General features: G+C 35.7%; 1 protein-coding gene across 5 annotated transcripts in view; it reads left to right on the forward strand.

Annotated features, from left to right (window-relative positions):
• Window positions 1-21,218, forward strand: part of TRPS1 (transcriptional repressor GATA binding 1) — a 240,607-nt gene that overhangs the window by 53,666 nt on the left and 165,723 nt on the right. For all 5 annotated transcript variants that reach the window (XM_081070309.1, XM_081070308.1, XM_081070307.1 and 2 more), the window contains exon 3: window positions 6,155-7,284. In XM_081070309.1, the coding sequence (XP_080926435.1) occupies window positions 6,155-7,284 (1,130 nt within the window). The remainder of the gene's footprint in view (window positions 1-6,154; window positions 7,285-21,218) is intronic.

The following is a 21,218-nucleotide window of genomic DNA, read 5'->3' on the forward strand; positions in this document are numbered from 1 at the left end:
CGGTATAGGTCTAGTTTCTATAAAATGTTTATCATTTTAATTACACCTATATAATTAAATATAAACTCTCCAATAAGACATTACTTTTCCAAGTTATCCTCACCCTCCTCTCAGTCTCCCTCCATATTTCCGGAGAGCAACTAGTGCTAGTTCACCCTCATTTCTGCTTTACTCATTTTGTTTCCTGCATCTGAAAAACCTTCCCATGACCATTGCCTTTGAGGCTCATCTGAAATGCCAACTCATCTGTCCATAGCTGGGTTGTCACCTCCTTCCGGAAGCCTTTGCTGACCTGTCAGTGTAGGTTGGATCTCTTCCTCTGTGTTGTCAGAGAATTTGGTACATCTCTCAACATAAGCACATATTCCACTATTGTCATCAGTTGACTTGTGAGCTTTCTGCACTAAACCACAGATATGTAGAGGTTTTGGACTATGTCACTTCTGTGTGTCCCCAGTGCTTGGCACACAGTGGGCGTGCAACAAAGAACCTTTCCCTGGAGGAAGGACGTTCCACAATGATTCAACTTTCTGGTTTCCCCATTCAGACACTGTTGAGAACATACATGCAATTTCTGTTTATCTCCATTATGGGCCAGTGGGGACGGTGAGTCAGTGCTATGGAAAATGCACTCAGCTTCATAATCCACTTGCACTGCATTTTCTGTTTTGTTTTGCATTCCCCCCCTCCCCCCCAAAAAAAAAGATTGTCTTCCAAATTATTGAGACAGACTTTAAGATGTATTGATCTTCTATCAGCCCAAATACCAAATAAACATAGAGAATAATTGCAGTATTATGCTGAGTAAAATGAAAAACCCAGTTGGGGGTCGACTATTTATTACTGTTGTCCAAAAGGCTGATGATAAACAAATGTGCATAATTAAAAATATGCAGTATTTTACCCTTAAATTTGCCCTTTATGCCAATTTAAGTTTCGGTCCCCCTTCCCCCAAAATTAGCTGGCTCTTTAAGTCCAAATGAGAAGGGTGTTTATTCCAGTTATTCCAGTGACATAAGGAACAGGCTATGATGGCATAAGCCTGAGATGATTGACATCTAATTAGATTTGTTATTGAACTTTTTAAACATTAGTTTCTGTCAGAGGTACATCACTGAGGCGTATTATTTGCTCCAGTGTTTTTGAAGCGCTACACAACACAGAAACATTCCCTCTCTTAGTACATTAATTCTGACCATACTTATTTTCAGCCAAGACTGGCCCTTACAGATTTGTTCACGTTATTTGTAACTTCGACATTTGAACAGTGATTTTTTTTTTAGCAACTTAGCCTTTTATTGTTAAGGTTTCACTTTTTTGACTATCAGCCCATAACCTCAAGCCCTCTTAAATTAGTACTCTCCTAATTGACTCTGTTGCTATCAATTACAGTACTTGAAAATGAACCACATCTGAGGAAGAGTTTGTGTTTAGTTCAAACAACTCTTTTTGTGCCATTGAACATAAGTACATGTGCTAAAGTGTCATTGTAAAGAGTTTTCAGGATTTAAAAAATCTTTTAACATATTCCTTCAGATATCCTATATTATTAGGAGGAAAGAAAGAAATTGAGGTTAAAGACCTTGAAAAAAGCCAGCCTTTTGTATTTTTAACTTCTACAGAGCGTTTTTGTGAAAACACCTATGTATGTAAATTATAAATGAAAGCCATGGAACATACTACATGGAAGGAATAGTTTCCCAAACTAAGGTTAAAATGGAATAACAAGCCATCATGCCCTCCTCAATCAGTGGAAAATAATTTAAAACCTGTTCTTTAACAACTGTTTTGAATATTTCTAACTCTAATTCACAAGCGAATGGCTCCACAGTCAGGTGTTTTTGGGAAAAAGATAGATTTTGTCCCATTTTTTTGCAGAAGTCCATATATGTCAGGTTGAGTCACTGTTAGCGGGGCCGTGAATTACTATCACTTTCTTTTCCCAGATAACTCAGGGACCTTAGTGAGAAATTTCTCTCTCTGCTCACTTCTCCCAGAATGCACAGAGCCCCAAAGATAAATAGAATACCACTCCTTCAGTCCAAGAAGGAATATAAACAGAAGTATTAGCTTAGTAACAACAGAACAGAACTTTTTAATTTACAGCTATGAGTACGGGGTGTGACAAGTGTATGAGATTGTCACTGAATGACTTCACCATTTCCCCTCTATTCAGACTTGTCTTCCCATTGGCAGGATAAATTCAATTAGACAGTGCATTTTATTAAATAATAATCCTATTTATGTGACTAGTCCTATGGAGTGTGCTGTCTAATACGATATTCACTAGCCACGTGTGGCTCTTTCAATTTCAGTTAACTAAAATGAAATGAATGGATAATTCGTAAAAAACTACTTACATTGAATTTAAAACTCAGTTCCTCATTTGCACCAGCCTTATTTCAAGTGCTCAACAGCCGCATGTAGCTGTTGCTGCCATATTGGACATGGTAAAGCACAGAACATTTCAGTTTCCATCATCTCAGAAAGTTCTGTTGGACAGCACTAACCTAGAGTTTGTAAATCACTTTGAGATGCATTTACTCACTTGACCCTCACAATAATCCTATAAAATGGCAAGATGCATGATCCAATTATATCCACAAAGAAGAGGCACCAAGGTGCCAGGTGTTTAAAACCTGTGTCTTTCACAGAATTTAACTTACAGATCTTCCCTTGGGAGCAAGTAATTACACATAAAGACAAATAGAAATGAATAAAGGACCCTATCTACAAATTTTGATCTTCAAATATAAGTGATTTCAAGGCAGAGATGTGGTATAGCTCGTTTACTGTTGTAATTGGTATGTATCACAGAGATGGCACAAGTTAAACACTCAGTAGCCGATGACTGGATGATGAATAGTTGTAATGCTTACTCCAAACAGAATTGATAGTTTAAAAGAAGTTTTCAAATGTGGATATTCATGTTAAAGGGACTCCTGGATTAATGGGTTTAATTAAAGTTCTGGTTAGCAAAAAAAGAACGATTGAAATTTATAATCTTTTTTTTTCTACTTGAGTTCTCTTTTTAAGTATAGCTAGAAAACGAAAAGTTTTTTCTGCTCCTGGTTCAGTTCAACCATTTGAAAAATTTGAAGTAATTCTTTGAATGTGTAGGCGCTGTTTCCTGGCAATAACACACAATAAACTCTTGCTGCACACACTTATTTGCATAACTGTTCTTGCTGTATATCGGTGTTTAACCTAGAAAAGAATGGTTTTAAATGAACATTTGTGAGTCATGAAAATAAAATGAATATGGTCAATATTCTTGCCTATGGTCTCCTAAAATAATAAATTATGTTTTATTTTAGAATAGCATTTAAATGATACACATTAGTTATATTTCACCATGATGTACATGTACATCTCTTACAGAGAAAGTATAGAAATAGCCACAAAGTAGCCTTTAGATCTTCCTTTTGAAAGAGAAAAGAAATAGAAAATTATGTTTTCCAAAGTTAGCTTTGTAATATGTAACATGTAATTCTAATATATTGTTAGCTTTTAATAATCTGCATACTAATATGATTTACTCCTGTTTATCAAGAAGGCACATCAGTAACCGGTACAAGTGTCAGTATAATTGTTCTTGCCATCAGTTGAGATCCTTGTGTTTTTGTTTGTTTGCTTGGGTGGTTTTGGAAGAATAGTCAGTAATACGAAGGCACTCTTCAGTATAAAATATATTAGGTTGGTGCAAAAGTTTGCAATTATGTTTAACCTTTTAAACCGCAATTACTTTTGCACCAACCTAATATATAAAGCATTCTAAATAATGGAGTTGGCTCATTTTCCCTGGGTAAAAAACAACTTTTAGACACATAGGCACCACCAACTTAAAGATTTAATGCAACTATCTTAGTAGCTTAGTTTATTTACCTTAAACCAAAATGCCTTACTGGCAGGTATTTTTGTGTGTGTTTTTTTGTGTGTGTGTGTATTTTTTTCATGAAATAGGCTTTTTTTCATGATCCCTTCACCTGATGGTACTCAGTGTGGGTTTTCTGATTCTTAAAGTTGTTGTCAAATAAGTACTGCAAAGGACGTTGTGATGCTTAGTAATAATTTGAATTCACCTCAAAATCATATGTTTTGGGATTTCTTAAGACTGTGTGTGCTCTTTGTTCAGCTCTTTCAGTGTGGACATGGAGCATGAGACTTGAAGATTGCAAAATCAAAGAACTAGTGATGATGTGTTGTGGTTTCTCAGGAATCCCTGTTCCACAAGCAGAAGCTAAAAACATTTCATATTAGGAAACTTGACAACTAAGGCAATGTGGTTGCTCAAATGAGCAAATTTCCATCTCTAGACTTTGTGTACTGGCTTTCTGTGCTTCCATTAGAGAAGAATGGGGTACTTCTGAATTTGCCCCTTTTGATTCCTGAACAAAGTACTTGAGTTAATGGCATCCCATTTAAATGTTTTGCTTTGTTTTTGGAAACACGGTTTCTCCTCACCTCCAGTGAATTGGGAAATAGATGGAGGAATTTTGCAATATTAGGCAATTCATTTCAGTGCAGATTTTAGTTGCTTTAGCCACTGAAGTGCTAGGTTGGAGTGGTGAATAGACTCGATCGTCATGTGGTCGGTCTCTCACACCGCATTCTTCCCCTCTGGTTAAACAGACTGAAACCTGTGTGATTGCAATGGTGGATATAGACATTATCAACAGTGAGACATTGTCATCCTTCAATTAAAAGCCGTGGGAGACCTTCATAAATTATTATCTTAATGGACAGTTAATGTTGGGCTGCTGATGTGTTGTTCATGCACATTTCATAAAACTAATACTGAAAATAAATTTAGAGGCTGTCCCAATGGAGGAAGTTGTTGTTCAGAGAGCTTAAGTAATTTGATCAGGGTCACCCTTCTCTTTAGGTGGAAGAATGGACTTCAGTCTTAGTCCTTCCTGTGCCATAGCTCTTAATGTGCTGAAGTAATATGATTTGCATATTAAGTAGAACCTTTTAAGTGATTTTGAGATGCTTGCTACTTTTTTCATGGAGTGATTTGGGTATGAGCAGTGATCACACATGTCATTTTTGAGCAGCTGTTGAAGAAGGCAGACCATGATTATGCCACGTGCTTAATCTATTACATCTGGTTGCTGGAAAAATTCAAGAATTCTCTGATAGTTGAAAGAAAACATTTCTCCCTCCTTGGAGCATTGCAGTCAAAAACTCTCTTTTAAACCAGGAATTTTGGCTGCTGGGTGGTGGCATTTAGTTAAGCGGCCGTTGACGTGCACACTGAGAAGGCAGCGTTTTTACATAAAGTGAAGCCTGTATATCCTTGATACTATGCAAGTTTATAATTTCTGGTAGAAAGCAGAGCTGTGGTGATTTTTATGGTAGGATTATTTTATTTTGGCCTTTGAACATACCCATGGCCCACTCTTGGGAGGAGCTGAGCTATGAGACAGAGCCTCGATCTAATAATTAGGGCCTGTTAGGTTTTCTTCTTTTCATTTGTGCTACACTGGGAAACATTGGTTCTCCTTCACCAAGATTTCAAGCTCACGGCATTCATTTCATTTTTAGTCTGATAGAGCATGCGCAAGCTTTAATTATAAGGCATTTTATGCTGTCATTTTAGCACCCTTATTTTACCCCCAAAAGTAAACTTCATCTCTGTCTGCAGTCTCATTGCTGTGGAGACTGAACAGAGGATTTCCTTGGAGAACGTCGGCATTGAGTAATCTCTGAGCAACTAACTGCCTCTGGTTTTGACAGCAACCCTTAGCTTTGTGAGAAGGAGTCCCACGTGATTAGGATGTTTCTGCAGACACTGGACTTGAAGGAAGCACTAGTCAAATCTACTTCTTTGAAAATGGTTTTCTTCGTTTCTTCTTCCTTCTAAATAGTGTATATATTATTAAATCCTTTGAATTAGGTATAGTCCTTGTATTACCTACCTTAATCTGACACTTTGGCCGAAAATGTTTAGAATAATGAGCCTCTCATAGAGTAGCTGTTGAATAATGAACAGTGAATGTATTTGGCTCTGATTATTCAAGTGATTTCATAAGAAGCAGAAGTACTATTGTATTTTTTGATGGGGAATACTTGGCAGTGTCCCCTCCTCCCTGCTACAGAGAACACTGAATTAATGATACCTTTAAAGTAACATCCATCTCTTTCATACCAGGTCACTTCAGGTGGAACATTCATTGGCATTGGACGGAAAACACCAGATTGCCAAGGAAACACCAAGTACTTCCGCTGTAAATTCTGCAATTTCACTTACATGGGGAACTCCTCCACTGAACTAGAACAACATTTTCTTCAGACTCACCCGAACAAAATAAAAGCTCCTCTCCCCTCCTCTGAGGGTGCAAAACCTTCAGAGAAAAACTCTAACAAATCCATGCCTGCACTTCGATCCAGTGATGCTGGAGACTTGGGAAAGTGGCAGGACAAGATAACAGTCAAGGCGGGAGACGACACTCCTGTTGGCTACTCCGTGCCCATCAAGCCCCTCGATTCCTCAAGACAAAATGGTACGGAGGCCACCAGTTACTACTGGTGCAAATTTTGCAGTTTCAGCTGTGAGTCCTCTAGCTCCCTTAAACTGCTAGAGCATTACGGCAAGCAGCACGGAGGAGCACAGTCAGGCGGCCTTAATCCGGAATTGAATGATAAGCTTTCCAGGGGCTCTGTCATTAATCAGAATGATCTAGCCAAAAGTGCAGAAGGGGAGCCAATGACCAAGGCAGAGAAGGGCTCTAGTGGGGCTAAAAAGAAGGACTTCTCCAGCAAGGGAGCAGAGGATAATATGGTAACGAGCTACAATTGTCAGTTCTGTGACTTTAGATATTCTAAAAGCCATGGCCCTGATGTAATTGTGGTGGGGCCACTCCTCCGTCATTATCAACAGCTCCATAACATTCATAAGTGTACCATTAAACACTGTCCCTTCTGTCCCAGAGGCCTTTGCAGCCCAGAAAAGCACCTTGGAGAAATTACTTATCCATTTGCTTGTAGAAAAAGTAATTGTTCCCACTGTGCACTCTTGCTTTTGCACTTGTCTCCTGGGGCAGCCGGAAGCTCAAGAGTCAAACACCAGTGCCACCAGTGCTCATTTTCCACCCCTGACGTAGATGTGCTCCTCTTTCATTATGAGAGCGTGCATGAGTCCCAGGCATCGGACGTCAAACAAGAAGCCAACCATCTGCAAGGACCAGATGGGCAGCCGACTGTCAAGGAAAGCAAAGAACACTCATGTACCAAATGTGATTTCATTACCCAGGTGGAAGAAGAGATTTCCCGACACTACAGGTAAGCCATACGGGGGGATTGAAAATCATCAAGAAATTGATAGAAAGAATCCAGGGGGCTGGTCCAAAAATTGTTGGGAATTTGTGGTGAGTAGGGGAAGTTACAGGACAAGATCAGATAAAACATCATAATACTGCAGATTATATATGTTTATAGATGTGATAACCACAGATTTTAATTTGGTCACTTATTTCAGACCATTTACTCCTCTGTTTCATACCTGTTTTGTACCATTTACAGAGTATATTTTAAAATTTGCAGTGATGCTGATAACTATATGGAGTTTATTAATTTGCCACTATTCATTTATTTGTCCTTGCTAAGTATGGCTCCATATTCCATAACTTTTGAAAGAGCTTTTGAAAGAACTCTTTCAAAAGTTAGCTTTGAAAGAGCATTAATTTTGAAAGGTACCAAATAAAAGGTACCACTAGAATTTGTTATATTCTCTGTTCCAAGTGGAAAACAATCAGTGTGAGAGCATGTTGCTCCTTTTTCTTTTAAAACGACATTGGACATTCGTTATGCTTTTAAAAATTGGGCAAAATCCTTGTTTTGCATACAAACAATAAGCCGAAGGTGAGAATTCTGTAATATGTGTGACTCTGGATTTCTGTACACTCACTCCTCTAAGTAGGTAAAGCTGCTGCCGTTATTTCAGATTTGTAAACAGAGAGGGTCTGTCAGTATTTTCTTCCACTTTCACACTATTCTCTGTACAAACGTTAATTTTCCCAGTTAATCTTTCATACTTTTGAGAGATGAGTTTAGGATACATATCTTTATTTCATTTATTTATTTATTCCTTAGCTAATTAATTCCAAAAATGCACTTGGTGCCAGGCATTGATGACAAAAGAGAAAACACAACAAACATAGTCAGCACCCTCATGGAACTTACAGTTTAGTAGGAGATCTTAGCATCATCATAAGAGTGATGAATGTCATAAAAGGTGAAGCAGAGACCACTGTGTTTGAATATAACGACAACAGAAGCCAGTATGGTAGATGAGGAAATGCCTCCCTGTTTAAACTGAGACTTGATTATATAAGTAGAAATTAGTTCAGCAAAACCCTGGGAGTATAGCAAGTTCATGTACGATTTAGTGCTTATTGGATGGTTTCTTGTCATTATTCCTCTAAGCATCAAAGTGAAGAGCTTTATTTATGATTTTTAAGTGCCTTTCCATATGTAAACTCAATATCCTAGTTTAAAAATCTAGTAATTTTAATTTTTGTATTCCAAGATTTTAAGCAATTCCTCCCATTCTTTTTGAATGTTGTGTGTTCATACTGGTGTGTGTATGTTTTCTCAGCCATCAGTAATGAAGCCGTTCGTGTCCAACAATAGGCTAATAATGTTAGATGTTAATTTGATGGGCATCCTAATATTCACAGTGCAACTAAATGATCAGAAAACACTTCCTTGAGATTTACACTGTTTAATTTATAAGGTCAGCCCTAGGAAAGACACAGTACTGCAATCAAATATGTTCACACTTGCAGTGAGTGTTTCTGGCTCCTCTGATGTTAGCTGCATGTTAATTTATTTCTGGGACTTGCAAACATTAGCTTTCTTCTGAGCTTTACTAGTGTGTGTACTGTGCATGCACATTTGTTAGGTTATGTAAAGCTTAGATAATCTATTCTTTTTTGAAGGAGGAGGCTTTCTTTATGAGGTAATCAGCCAACCCCTCCCCTCCACACACACATACTCACAATAACTGTATGACATGTCTAGATACCAGATCCCTTACATGAGTGGTTTTTCTCAAGGAAGCTGAGGCCATTGCTTGAAAACCCATCTGGAAAAATAGTTCCGTAGGCTTTGGTTAAACAAACGAAAAAAATCCCAAGAAATAAAGGTATGAATAAAAATATTACTGAATAATCTCAGAGTTTAGTTAAATACTGAGCAATGAAAGTAAGTTCCAGAGGGAAGAGATTAGTCTTGTTTATTGCTGTGTCTACATTATTTAGCATGGTGCCAGGATAGCTAATAGGTGCTCAGTGAATATCTTTAAGTAACTGAAATCCTTGTGAGTTTTTGACTTCACCATAGTTTTCATAAGCTGAGATTTCCATGGTAAGTTACAGTTTAATCCGTGACTATTATATTGTCTTAGAACCCCTTTGAGAACCTAGAGTTCTACACAAAATGACAATTGTCTGTGTATTTTGGATTTAAGTCAACCTCTCAGTTATTAGATAAAAAACTGAACATCATTTGTCCTTAGGGCATTAAAGTCGTCTTTTTCACTTATTCTTAAAACCTGATGGAGTTTGTGTGATCCTAGGTCCTTAAGATACTGAGTAGCTTATCTCTAATCTTTTTATGAATTCTTATAAAATATTCGAAACTTGGAGAATTACAATTTCAGGAGTCCCAGCTTGGTAGGAAGTATAAAGACACTCTACCAAAAGCTGAATGACAATAGAGGCTCCAGGGATGTGAAAGGAAATAGTCACGTGGATACTGAAAACTTGATTTGCTGTCAAAGCATTTTCCTTACATGCCACATTTTGAAGATAGTACAAAAGGACAAGTTTACCATATTGCAATAATATCTTTCTAGTTAAATTTATGTTTATTCATATTATATATGTTGGGAAACTTTCACCTTAATTCTGTTATTGGTGTGGAATATTCTAGAATATTCTAGGCTTCTCAGTGTTTTATATACAAGACTTTCAGTGCAGTAAAATGGTAGTATAAGCTAAGAACTGTAAAGTATGTGAAATCATGGAGCTATAAAATAACTACAGCTGAGAAGCCGGAGAATTAATTTAGAGCTATGAATGAAAAACCTTAGTGTGGATAGCATTCCATGGGCATTTTCCCAAAGAACCAGATTTAACCTGGGTTGAACTCCAGACATTATCCAGTCAGTAACTGGAACTTGGTCAGTTCTCTTTTCTTAATGTTTCATATTTACTTATGATACCCCTAGCTCACATCATGACTGAGTTACTATATTCCACTCATGAATTTGTTCCTCACACTACATTTCTCTTATTATTTAATCAATTCTCTAATTAGCTAATTCTCTAATTAGCTACCATTCTCCTCATCAAAATTTTCAGTGTTACAACTTATGTTTCTGGAGTAAGTAGGAGGATTATCTCCTCACGAGACAACTATACTAGATAAAACATACTTTTTAATCCCTTGCTGGACTTCCATGAATTAAGGAAAATTTCTGGAGCTTTTCTCTTCTCCCCTTCACCAAGAGTGAACTAAACCCAGACTGAAAACAAGTGAATAACAAACATGGAAATGTGAGGTTGCGTGGAGGGCAAATGTCAGTATTGATGGCACAATTGATCAGGAGACCAAGCCTGGAGTCACTGGCAAAAAAGTTATGCAGAATTTGAATTTTACTTAAGCTGGCACCTTGATGGTGGCAAAAGGGATTCCGCATTAGTGCCTTCCTCTGACTCCTGTCAGAAGTAAACACAAATTTATCTAAAGGAATGTACTCTAGTTTTCACCTCCATGATATCCAGGCCTTAAGATAAACATTATATGAGCTCACTATTATAAAAATTCTCCATATGGACAGGGATATAAAGCACTATATGTGATAGCAGTAGAAAATGCAAATAATAGCTTTAGGTAACCAGGAACTTCAGATACAGTAGTTTTCAGTTATTAAAAAAAAAATACATGTTTTAAAAATTAGACTTACAAATTGATCATGATATATGAGATCATACATGACCTGGAATATTCAAAAAAAGAAACGAATCATATTTTTGAATTGAAAATACAATTATTGAAAGGTACAATGTACAATAGGTTAAATAATAGATTAGTGAATGATGGAGAGCAAATGAGTTAATTAGAAGTTAAATCAGGCGACATTAATCAAAATGTTAAGAGAGGGTAACGGATGGAAAGTATCAAACGTCAATAGTAAGATAGGGGAAGCTCTTTTGATATGTATCTAATTAGAGTCCCAGAAAGGAAAGAAAAGAATATAGAGAATGATAGGCAATTAGTATTTGAGGAGATAATGGCAGAAGATTGTCTAGAACAGATAAAAAACATAGATATATAGCTACAAGAAAGCATAGCTTATATTAAGCAGGATACATACAAATAAATTCAGTCATAAACACATTGTAGTAAAAGTTAGAATGCCACAGCAGAAAGGTCTTTTAGAGCAACTAGAAAAAAAACTACGTTATCACCTATTCAGAACACACAGGTTAACAGCAGACTTTTTATCACAACAGTGGAAACTGGAAGAGGTAGGAATACTATTCAAAGTTTTGAAAAAAGGAAAAAAAAGTTAACCTAGTATTATCTAGCTGTCAAAACTGTCTTGCAAGAATAAGAGCAAAGATATTTTCACATAAGCAAAGAATAGAGAAATGTGAGTAAATTTAAACAACCATAGCCAGCCTAATTTGTTCAGTTTAAAAGAGTCAAAGATCCTGGGCAATACTATTATATAGGTTTGCTCAGAAAGTGATAAGAATTAACTTGTTCTAAGGTGCTTGAATTGTCTGGAGTTGGTGAGTTAGGACTTTATTATGCATACTGGGAAACTGTTAAGGCTATCCAGTGAATGAATAGGAAATAAGTACATGAATTCCAAAGCTATAGAGGAAAACAAATGGAATAACAAAATAAAGAACTTCCGTAAAATTCAATCTGTTTTTTTTAAAATGGTGAAATTTTTTTTAAAATGGGAAAAATTGGACAAATAGAATATCAAAAGTAAGATGTTAAAAACAAACAAACAAACAAACAAACAAACAAAAAACCCTCCAGGTATCAATCTTAACTTCTGTGGATTATTAAACTTCCCACTTAAAAAGTACTGTCAGACTTATTTAAAAACAAAATTCAACTATAAGCTGTTTATAGGATACACACTAAAAACATATAAGGCTATGGAGAGTGTGAAATAAAAAATATACACTGAGATATTACAGGAAATATAAACCAAAGGAGAGTTGAGGTAGCTTTATTAATCTCATACAACTTAGATTTTGAGACAAAAAAGCATATGAGGGAAAAGTCTTTGCATAATGTTAAGAGGTTCAGTTCTTCACGGAGATAACAACAATTCTAAAGCTATAAAATATAAATAATATGTATGTAAAGCATAAATTCATAAAAAATTACAGGGAAAATATGACAAACCACAAACTAAGTGGTAAATTTTAAGAAATCTCTCTTATTAAATGTTGAACAGAAAAAAGAAATATACGGATTTGAATAAATTGACTTAATGGAAATGTATCAATTCTTTACTCAACAACTAGAGAATGCATATGCTTTTAAAGCAGATATAAAATACTTAGAAAAATTGACACATATGAAGCTAAAGAAAATCAGATAGCAAGAAAACAATATCACAGAGAACGTATCCTTTGACTCAGTGTAATTAAATTTAACCTCAATAACAAAAAAATAAGGATAGATGAATTTACACGAGGCACATAGTAACTAAAGGAACAAATGAGGTCACTTTATTAATCTCAGAAAACATATGTTAAGACAAGAAATATTATAAGGGGTAAAAATGTTCAATACATATTTTTTGAACTGAATTTGGCCAATTCTGGCACCATCAGATGCTCATATCCCAATGACTGCATAATTTCCTTGGGAAAAAATGTCTTCTATGGGTGCACTGGGAAGCATGTGCAAAAAGGTTTATAGTAGTATTTTTTGAAAAAGCAAAGAACCGATATAAAAATCAAAAACAAAAATACTTAGGGAAAGAAATCCCAACCTCTATGCACATAGGGAAAGAAATACCAACCTCTGTTCACAGGAGGTTAGCTAAATTATTTGTAGATTTTTCATACAGTTGAATGTTTTGCAATAGTGAATTTGAATAAATGACAGTTGGCTGTAACGGATGCATCAAATAAGCATAATTTTCACTAAATAAAAACAAACTGAAGAACACTGCTTGTGGCCAGATACCATTTTATATAAGTTCAAAAACTAGCAAAACAAAACTGAATACGTTTATTCATACATATTCATATATATACCATATATATTCATACATTCATATATCTATATTGACCTATATCATAAATATTATTTTATCTCTCTATCATTCTTTCACATACACACTAGATATTTCTATACATAGAGAGCAATTTATTTCTAATCATACTATATGATTCTATGATTATGTTCCAGTTTTTATTGTTTTGTAAACCTAGATATAACTATATATATAATGTATACATATAGAGAAGGTGCCAAAAAATGTATGCACGTTTTAAGAAAGGAAAACTGTATTAAAATTGTAATACTCAATATATACCGATAATGAAAGATGAATACAAGTCACATTTGACTTCTGCAATTTACAAGAGGTGCTCAAAGTGGTTCCCATCAGTATCCAGACACTTCTGATTATGGTGAACTACTGCCTGAGCAACGTTGGCCAAAGTGTCCACTTGTATACATTTTTTGGCACCCCCGGTATTTATTTACCTATATATGTGTATATGTGTGTGTGTATGTGTATGTATACATACATATATATATATATGACATTATATGATATTTATAATATACATAATGTGGGTGTGTGTGATTAACATTATATGATACGATTTTAAAATGATAAATGAGCATCAGTTCTCATCATATGTCCAATGAATACTTGAATAAATGCTCAATCTCCCTTATTATTAAAGAGCTACTTAAAAATCATTAATGTAATCATTGTCTACCAACTTGTTCTCTAGAATGTGAAAAACAATACATGTATTTTGGTAGTGTATGTGATGACAAGTATCCATTCGGAGATTTATGAATTCATGTTAAAGTTTGTTAATAATAGTGTTTAAGTCTTTTAGACATAAAATATATAACTCTGGCTGAAGGAAATAACAGTGGATATAGTAACTGGTTAAATGACTGTAGGTACTGCTCAGTCTCTATCTTCAAAGAGCTCTGTGAGAAAACGTGGACTGTGTGCTCTGCTAATTCTGAAGAACAGATTTTATGATAAGCACTTAATTATCAACACATCTGAAAAAGCCAAGTACGCAGTGCATTAGTACAGAGTTTCTAAAAGGGTGAGGGCCATGATGATACATTTAGATTTGTGTATGTTATGGGACATGTTCTTTTAAACAATACCTAATAAATCAGTTGCCTGTAATACCTTGAAATAGACCTAATAGTTCAAGTTGATATTTCCCAACGTGAGACAAAACGTTACCCAGGATATTAAAGTCCATCAAGAAAACAACCCACAGTTGCACTACCTATATTTGTATATGCTATTTATTAGAAATTTCAGATTTAACAGCAATACGATTGTACAGCAATAGTTATCAAGTCTTGGAAAAAGATCACTTTTAGCCATGATTTCCATTTCATTTTTGTGTATATAAATTATTTCCCTTTCCTTAATTTACTTTCTATTTTAGAGGAAGGCTTATCTTTTTCTTTTGAATATTTCATAGGGAACATCTTTTTCTCAAAAGTGAATCATAAGTTGAAAATTTTCAGATATGACCTTAGTTGTGTTTTTTCCTACCACTTGAAGATGCAATCACCCCACATTCCCTTAAAAAACCAGTTACCCTAAATGAGTAAATACTAATCAGATTATTTCAGCTTAAAAAAAAGAAAGATGAGTGGATTTAACAAAATTTTATTCATTCAGAATTTCAGTTTTTCATTGATTTTAGTTTGTAGATTGCTCCTCTCTACGTCACTAAGGCTGAATATTATATTTCCAAATTCTAAAAGTTGATCTGGTTATCTACCTGCAATTCCTTTTTTGTTTTTGTCCCTGAGGTATTCTCATCACCTGGTTTTCATTCCATCATTCTACAGTGTCAGTAATCTCAAATGCCTCACATGTAGACATGGATAACAACAAAGTACATATTTCAAAAATGAATAACTTTATTAGATGCCAGATCTACTGACCTGGATCTAAATTAAATCACCTTCCTTGACTCCTTTTCTGTGACAGTTTTTCTGTAGGTGTCTGATTCCATAATTACCAAAAAATATCTTTCAATGTCTAATTGATCGGTACTGGTGATTTTATTCATTTACTTTGATGTCCATTTAGTCATTGAAGAAGAAAAACTGTGGTTAAAACTATTAAAAGTGAAATACATTTATTTGGTAAAGGAGATCTTTTCAAGTGATGGCAGAGATCTCTGAAAGGTAACATTTAAAGGAGAAAAACAAAGCATTGCTCAGAGCTGATTTCACGTGCACTGTGAGGTGGTACACCATGAAAACAAATAGAGTAAAAGAGTAGCATCTTTTAGCTAACTTTTTGTAGCGTCTTGAAAACCTCAGTCCTTTTTGAATTATGAAAACATGTTTAATCTCTACTAGTGAATGAAATGCTGCTACGAGGATAAAAGGCCGCTGTGCATTGAAATATGGATAGACCCGAAATAAACGCTTTTTATAACACGTAAAAATTCTGTCAAGTAGGATAAGGAATAACACATCTCTTCTGACAGAAATTTTAAAAGTCACTTGAATTAGGTACAATCTGGCCTTTTTTAAGGAAGCCTTTTCTGGAGGCAAGGATGATTTAGCTCTTTTATCAAAGTTTCTTTGATTTTTGTCGTCATTGTCTACAATATTGCATGACACATACTGAGATTTTATATATGAGTATATCCCAAATATTGTATGTGACGTATTTGCACTAAAATATTATTTGTTTATTATCTGACATTGAAATTTAACTGGGTGGCCTCTGTTTTTTCTGGCAACCTGATGCTAGGGAGACCTACAAAATGACATCTAGTATGAGGAGAGTGTTTGCTATCAAGTTGGCAGGAGAGTATAGAATTTACGTTAATACAAAGCATATATGTGTAGTGTCCTTTAAATTAGTTTGGCTTAATGTAACCAGAAGTTCTAGGAGTTTGTGAATAATTGAATTTATTCAGAGGACCACTCAAAATATACTATCTGCAAAATATCTATGTACCTCTTAATATTTCTCTGCCACTTTATGGCTCTGCCTATTAAATCCAGCATCCTGGACTCCCAGAGCTGTAGTGGTTTGTGGGGGTACAGAGCTAGTCACTCCAAAATGTGCTTCTATGGTATGTGGATTGTTTTGAGTTAAGGACAGCTTTAACTATAGGCTTAGGAGAAACTTCTGTCCCTCCCTTGACTACCTGGAAGAGCTTGAATTAAGGGCCTTGCCCATAATGGGGAGAACAAACTGCTATTTACTAAGTGTCTGCTCTTCTTATCATTCTGCAATGACCCTTTGAAGCTCCCAAGTCACCTTACCTCATCTCTAGCTCAGAATGTCTTACATACTCACCTTTCTTTTCTGTCTCTGAACCTCTCCTACATGTGTGGTCTCCGACTCTCTCATGTATGTAGGGTACCCATACATAAGTATGAATTAAATTTCGTTGTTTTTCTCTTCCTAATCTATCTCATGTCTATTTGATTACACCAGCCAAAAGAACCTTGAGGGTAGAGGAAAGTTTCTCCTCCCCCACAGGTATGTTCTTTTGGTTATTAAGCAGATATTTACTAATTGACTGGATATTCTGCATGGGGTTAGAGCGGTACAGAGATGCATGAGTTTTGATCTCGATCTTAAGGCAATTATAATATAACTGCAAAGTAAAATTTACACAGGGTTTTAATAAAAGACAATGTGGAAAAGATCCTCAGAGGAAGACAGAGTTTCAGAGTAGCACAGAGGAATGCTAGGTTTACTCTTGGGTTGAATCATTTGGGAAGTGTTTATGAATGAGAAGATGGTTAAGATGGATCTTGAGAAATTGAGGGAAATTCCCTGAACCTTTTTTAGATTTTCATATTAATGCTAATAAAATGGAACATCCTTAACAGTTTAGAGGAGAATCCAAACTAATAATTTCACAATGACTAAACTTCTATTCTTGAGAAATGTTTCTTATACTAGGGTTTGAAATCATCTGTTTTTATTCTTTGGGGATATGGCATTATGTGGAAGGTCTTCTCAGTTAGTATTGAGAGTAACACACATCCTAGAATATGCCCAAGTCTTTCAGGAATTAAATCCTGAATATGCTAGTTACATTGCCTCAAGTACCAAACAACAGACATGAAAGAGTAACCCTGGACAAGAGTTAAGATACTGTTTTGTGCCCTCCAGATTATTTTATGTGAATTGACTTGTCTGTGCTTTAGGTTTTGTCCTGTGAAGTAGCACTGGAAATATGTACTCTTTGTGATTGCTGTAGGATAATACCTATAAGTAGCCTAGCACTGAAGAATATTGAAAATGAGCCCCCAACAATGAGATGAAAAAGATGAATTACTGTTTGGGGATTATTCTTGACAATGTCATGTTTGTAGTTTTAAAGCTGTTAGTGTTGACTCTCAGAGGTGAGTAATACTGTATGTGCTTTCAGAGAAAAAGAAGTTGCTCATCATAAAGAATTCATTTGGGAATGTTCTATCAAGTGCTGAGTATGTATACTGAGAGTTCATTCCAGACTACTACCCATCTTGACGTTATTTCTGACTATGGCTTCATGATTCTTGCTACTTAAAGTGTAGGCTGGGGACCAACCACATCAGCATCATCTGGGAGCTTGTAAGAAATACAGAATATTGGGTCCCACCTTAGATTTCCAGAATCAGAATCCGAAGTTCAACAAGATTCCCAGGTGATTCCTATTCATGTTAGAATTTGAGAAGCACTGTTCCAGATGTTAGTATAGATTTCTATTGGTATAGTTTCTATTGCTCCAAGCTTTTGAAAGTGGAGTAGTGTTGTCTTTTAAATATATTTTCTGTCATGTAAGACTGCTATTACAGGGAGAAAGAGCTCCGTCAGGTCTTGAGCGTACTAAGTTGCAAATTACCTTTTCCATTTCATGTAGTGTTCAATGGCCTGAAAGATTGAGCAGTTTAGCAGTTTACTGCGTAATTGGTAAGCTTTGCTCTCTTTTCATTAATAGTAGTCATATCCCAGAATCTTAAGATTCTGAATAACATAATAAGGAAATTATGTGTTTTATTAAAGTCATGGGGATTGGCGGATGTCTTATGAGTGTGTTCATTGAGTTGGTGTCTACTAATATAGATGCTGGTCCCTGAATTGGTTATCACCTGAGGTCCTTGTTACAAATTCAGATTCTCCGGTTATGCCCAGGAGATGCTGATTAAGTCGTGCCCCAGAGAGACCCTGGAATATGTATTGCTAAGAAACTCCTTCAGTTGCAGTGCTGCACATAGCTTGTTTTGCAAACCATTACTTGAGTCGGTCTCTTTCTTATCAGTTAGAAGACCTTTCCCATCCCTTATGTTTTCATTTCACATTCCCTACATTTTGATTTTTCACATTGTCTGTGCTTGCATTTAACTTAGTATGCAGTTAAAAATTCAGGCAGCAGAGGACAGAAAAAATAGAACATTGATCTGGGAGATAGAAGGCCTATATTCTTGACCTGATATAGACTCAATGGACAAGTCATAGTTTCTTCATTTCACTCTCTGTAAAATAGGCTTTGTACTTCAGGGGAATGTGAGATCATGTATATGTGAGTGCTTTGAACTCTTCAAAAGAAAAGGTCTGTGAGTGGGGTTTGTTATTACCACCTTATTTTAATATCCTTCCTGTTAAAATGTGTTTTCCTTTTCAACGTAAAACCTCGTTCTCACTGAAAACTTATCTCTACAATTGCTGTTTCCTTTTTGTTTTGCTCTCAGTCCCCACCGTTCCTTGCATTTTGACGGTTCTCCAGCATCTGTATCATGGAAGGTTTTCCCTATATCCGTTGGATCAAGAGCTCCTCTGTGGGGCACATCAAAGCAGCTCTTGCTGAGACCTGTAAAGAGTCAGGGAGTTCACTAGGACAGGAACTTGAAACTAGAGAACCTAGAAGCCCAGACACCGTGTTTCAGAGTATAACACTTTGTGATGAATTCATTGTCTGGACAACGACCCAGAGCCTTGTGTGTTTAGGAGGAAGTACCAGTAAATAATAGGCAAGGGTTGGATTCATTTATTTTTATTTGGAGAAGGAGGGGAGTGGCTCAGGATCTTTCTAGATTGCACAATAAGTGAATATCGAAGGCACATAATCTTGATTAGTTACCTATGTTACTAGATGATATTATGGTTCTAAACCATCTTAATGAACACACTCACAAGACATCCCCACCTTAATATACTAAAGGTAATGAATGCCCTTTCTATCTTTGTTACTTAGAACCTTAAGATTCTGGGTGTTACTGCTCTTAATGAAAAGCGAGTCAAGCTTCACAATTAAGCAGTAAACTGCTAAACTGCTCAATCTTTCAGGCCATTGAACATGACGAGGTGAAGCAGAAAAGCCACAGAATATATTCTACCTGGCCATGTCGTAAAGCAAGGGATCTTCTAGGAAATGAACTTGGTTTTAAAAATGATATCTGTCATAGTTAAGGTACATGGTGGGGGGGAATTGTGGAAAATCATGATACCAAAACACCAGTTTGTAAGTTTAAACTCCTTTGCACAGAAAGTACAGAATGCACATTCACACTGAAGAGAGGGGTTTCATTTAATTTTTGGATTCATACTGGTGTTAAAAAACAAAATTCAGCTGAGAAATTTGAAGATCTAATTGTCTTTAAATAAACAATTCATCCATCAGGCAACAACCCATCTAGTGATTAGAAGGACCTCCAAGGGGTTGTACAAATGCAGAGTTTTCATAGGAGGAAGGGTGGAGCAATTGGTTAGCCCTTACTTGCTTATTTATTTACTATGAGTGTTATTTACTTAATATTCACAAGAACCCTATGTTGAAGCATTATTATTTTCATTTTTCAGATGAGGAAATTGAGGCAGGTTCAGTAAAGTACTCAAAGTCACGTATATTGTAAAATACAGAGCTAAGATTGAAAATCAGGCTTTCTGGTTCTAGTCTTCACTCTTTCAGTGGAGCAACTTACTTTTCCCATAAGAACAGTGAACCTGCTGTCTTAAAATAATTTTGTCCTGTGATGCTCTAGAATCTTGTAATTTCTTCTTTTTTATGTTGCTACTTTCTCCTTCTTGTTGCCCTAATAATAATAAACCATCTTCATTTCATGAAATAGCATGTAATTCTTTGGAAATTTTGGTAGAAGTACCAGTGGCGATTTATAGTCTCGATTTATAGGCAGAGATCCCATCACAGTTTCCAAGCAGAGGTCCCCACACCATGTCAGGGAAACTGTAAACTCACTGGCACGTTGGGCAGTGAACTCATTGGAACTATCAGGGAGTAACGGTCCATCAGAACTTGCCAATATGCTTCCTGAGTTTATTTCTAATTTTCATGACTCAATAGATTATGTGGTATATCTTCAGTAGGGTATTTCATAGGTATGTATTGAACTTTCAACCAATCTGAGAAATTCACTCGTGTCTGCATGATTGAGCTTCGTCAACCTAGCAATATTTTGTTATCATTTTGAGTTTAGGAGTTTATCTCCCATTGCATCAGACTCGAATATAGTTTTGGTAAGAACATTCTTTGGATGAGGTTCCCGGAGGTGGTGCATACTAGATTTTAGGTTTTGTCTATTGTCCTTGGTGGTTTTAATCTTGTTTTTGAACATTGGTGGCAAGATTCTTACTCTTGGTTATATTCTTTCCTTAAGGGGTAGGCTTCTTTCACTTGAAAAAAATTAGTTTTAGTGTTCTATTAATATTTTTATGGTAAATTCATCATCAAAAAATCAGTTTTATTTATTATTTGTTGTATTTCCTTTTGTTTTATCTTTATTACTTAAACAATGAAGAAAAGTAGGAGAAAAGATTAAAAACAGTATTCTCGAGAAAGGTACATATCCGTATTTATCCAACCAATATAAGTTCTTAATGATAAGAAGATAATTGTGATAACGTTAAGTACTCTCCACAAATATTGGTTGAGATTGTGTTACATGTCATAATAATTTTGAATTTTGCTTCCACA

Source organism: Rhinolophus hipposideros, assembly GCF_964194185.1.
Source record: "Rhinolophus hipposideros genome assembly, chromosome: 13".
NCBI classification, from domain to species: Eukaryota; Metazoa; Chordata; class Mammalia; order Chiroptera; family Rhinolophidae; genus Rhinolophus; species Rhinolophus hipposideros.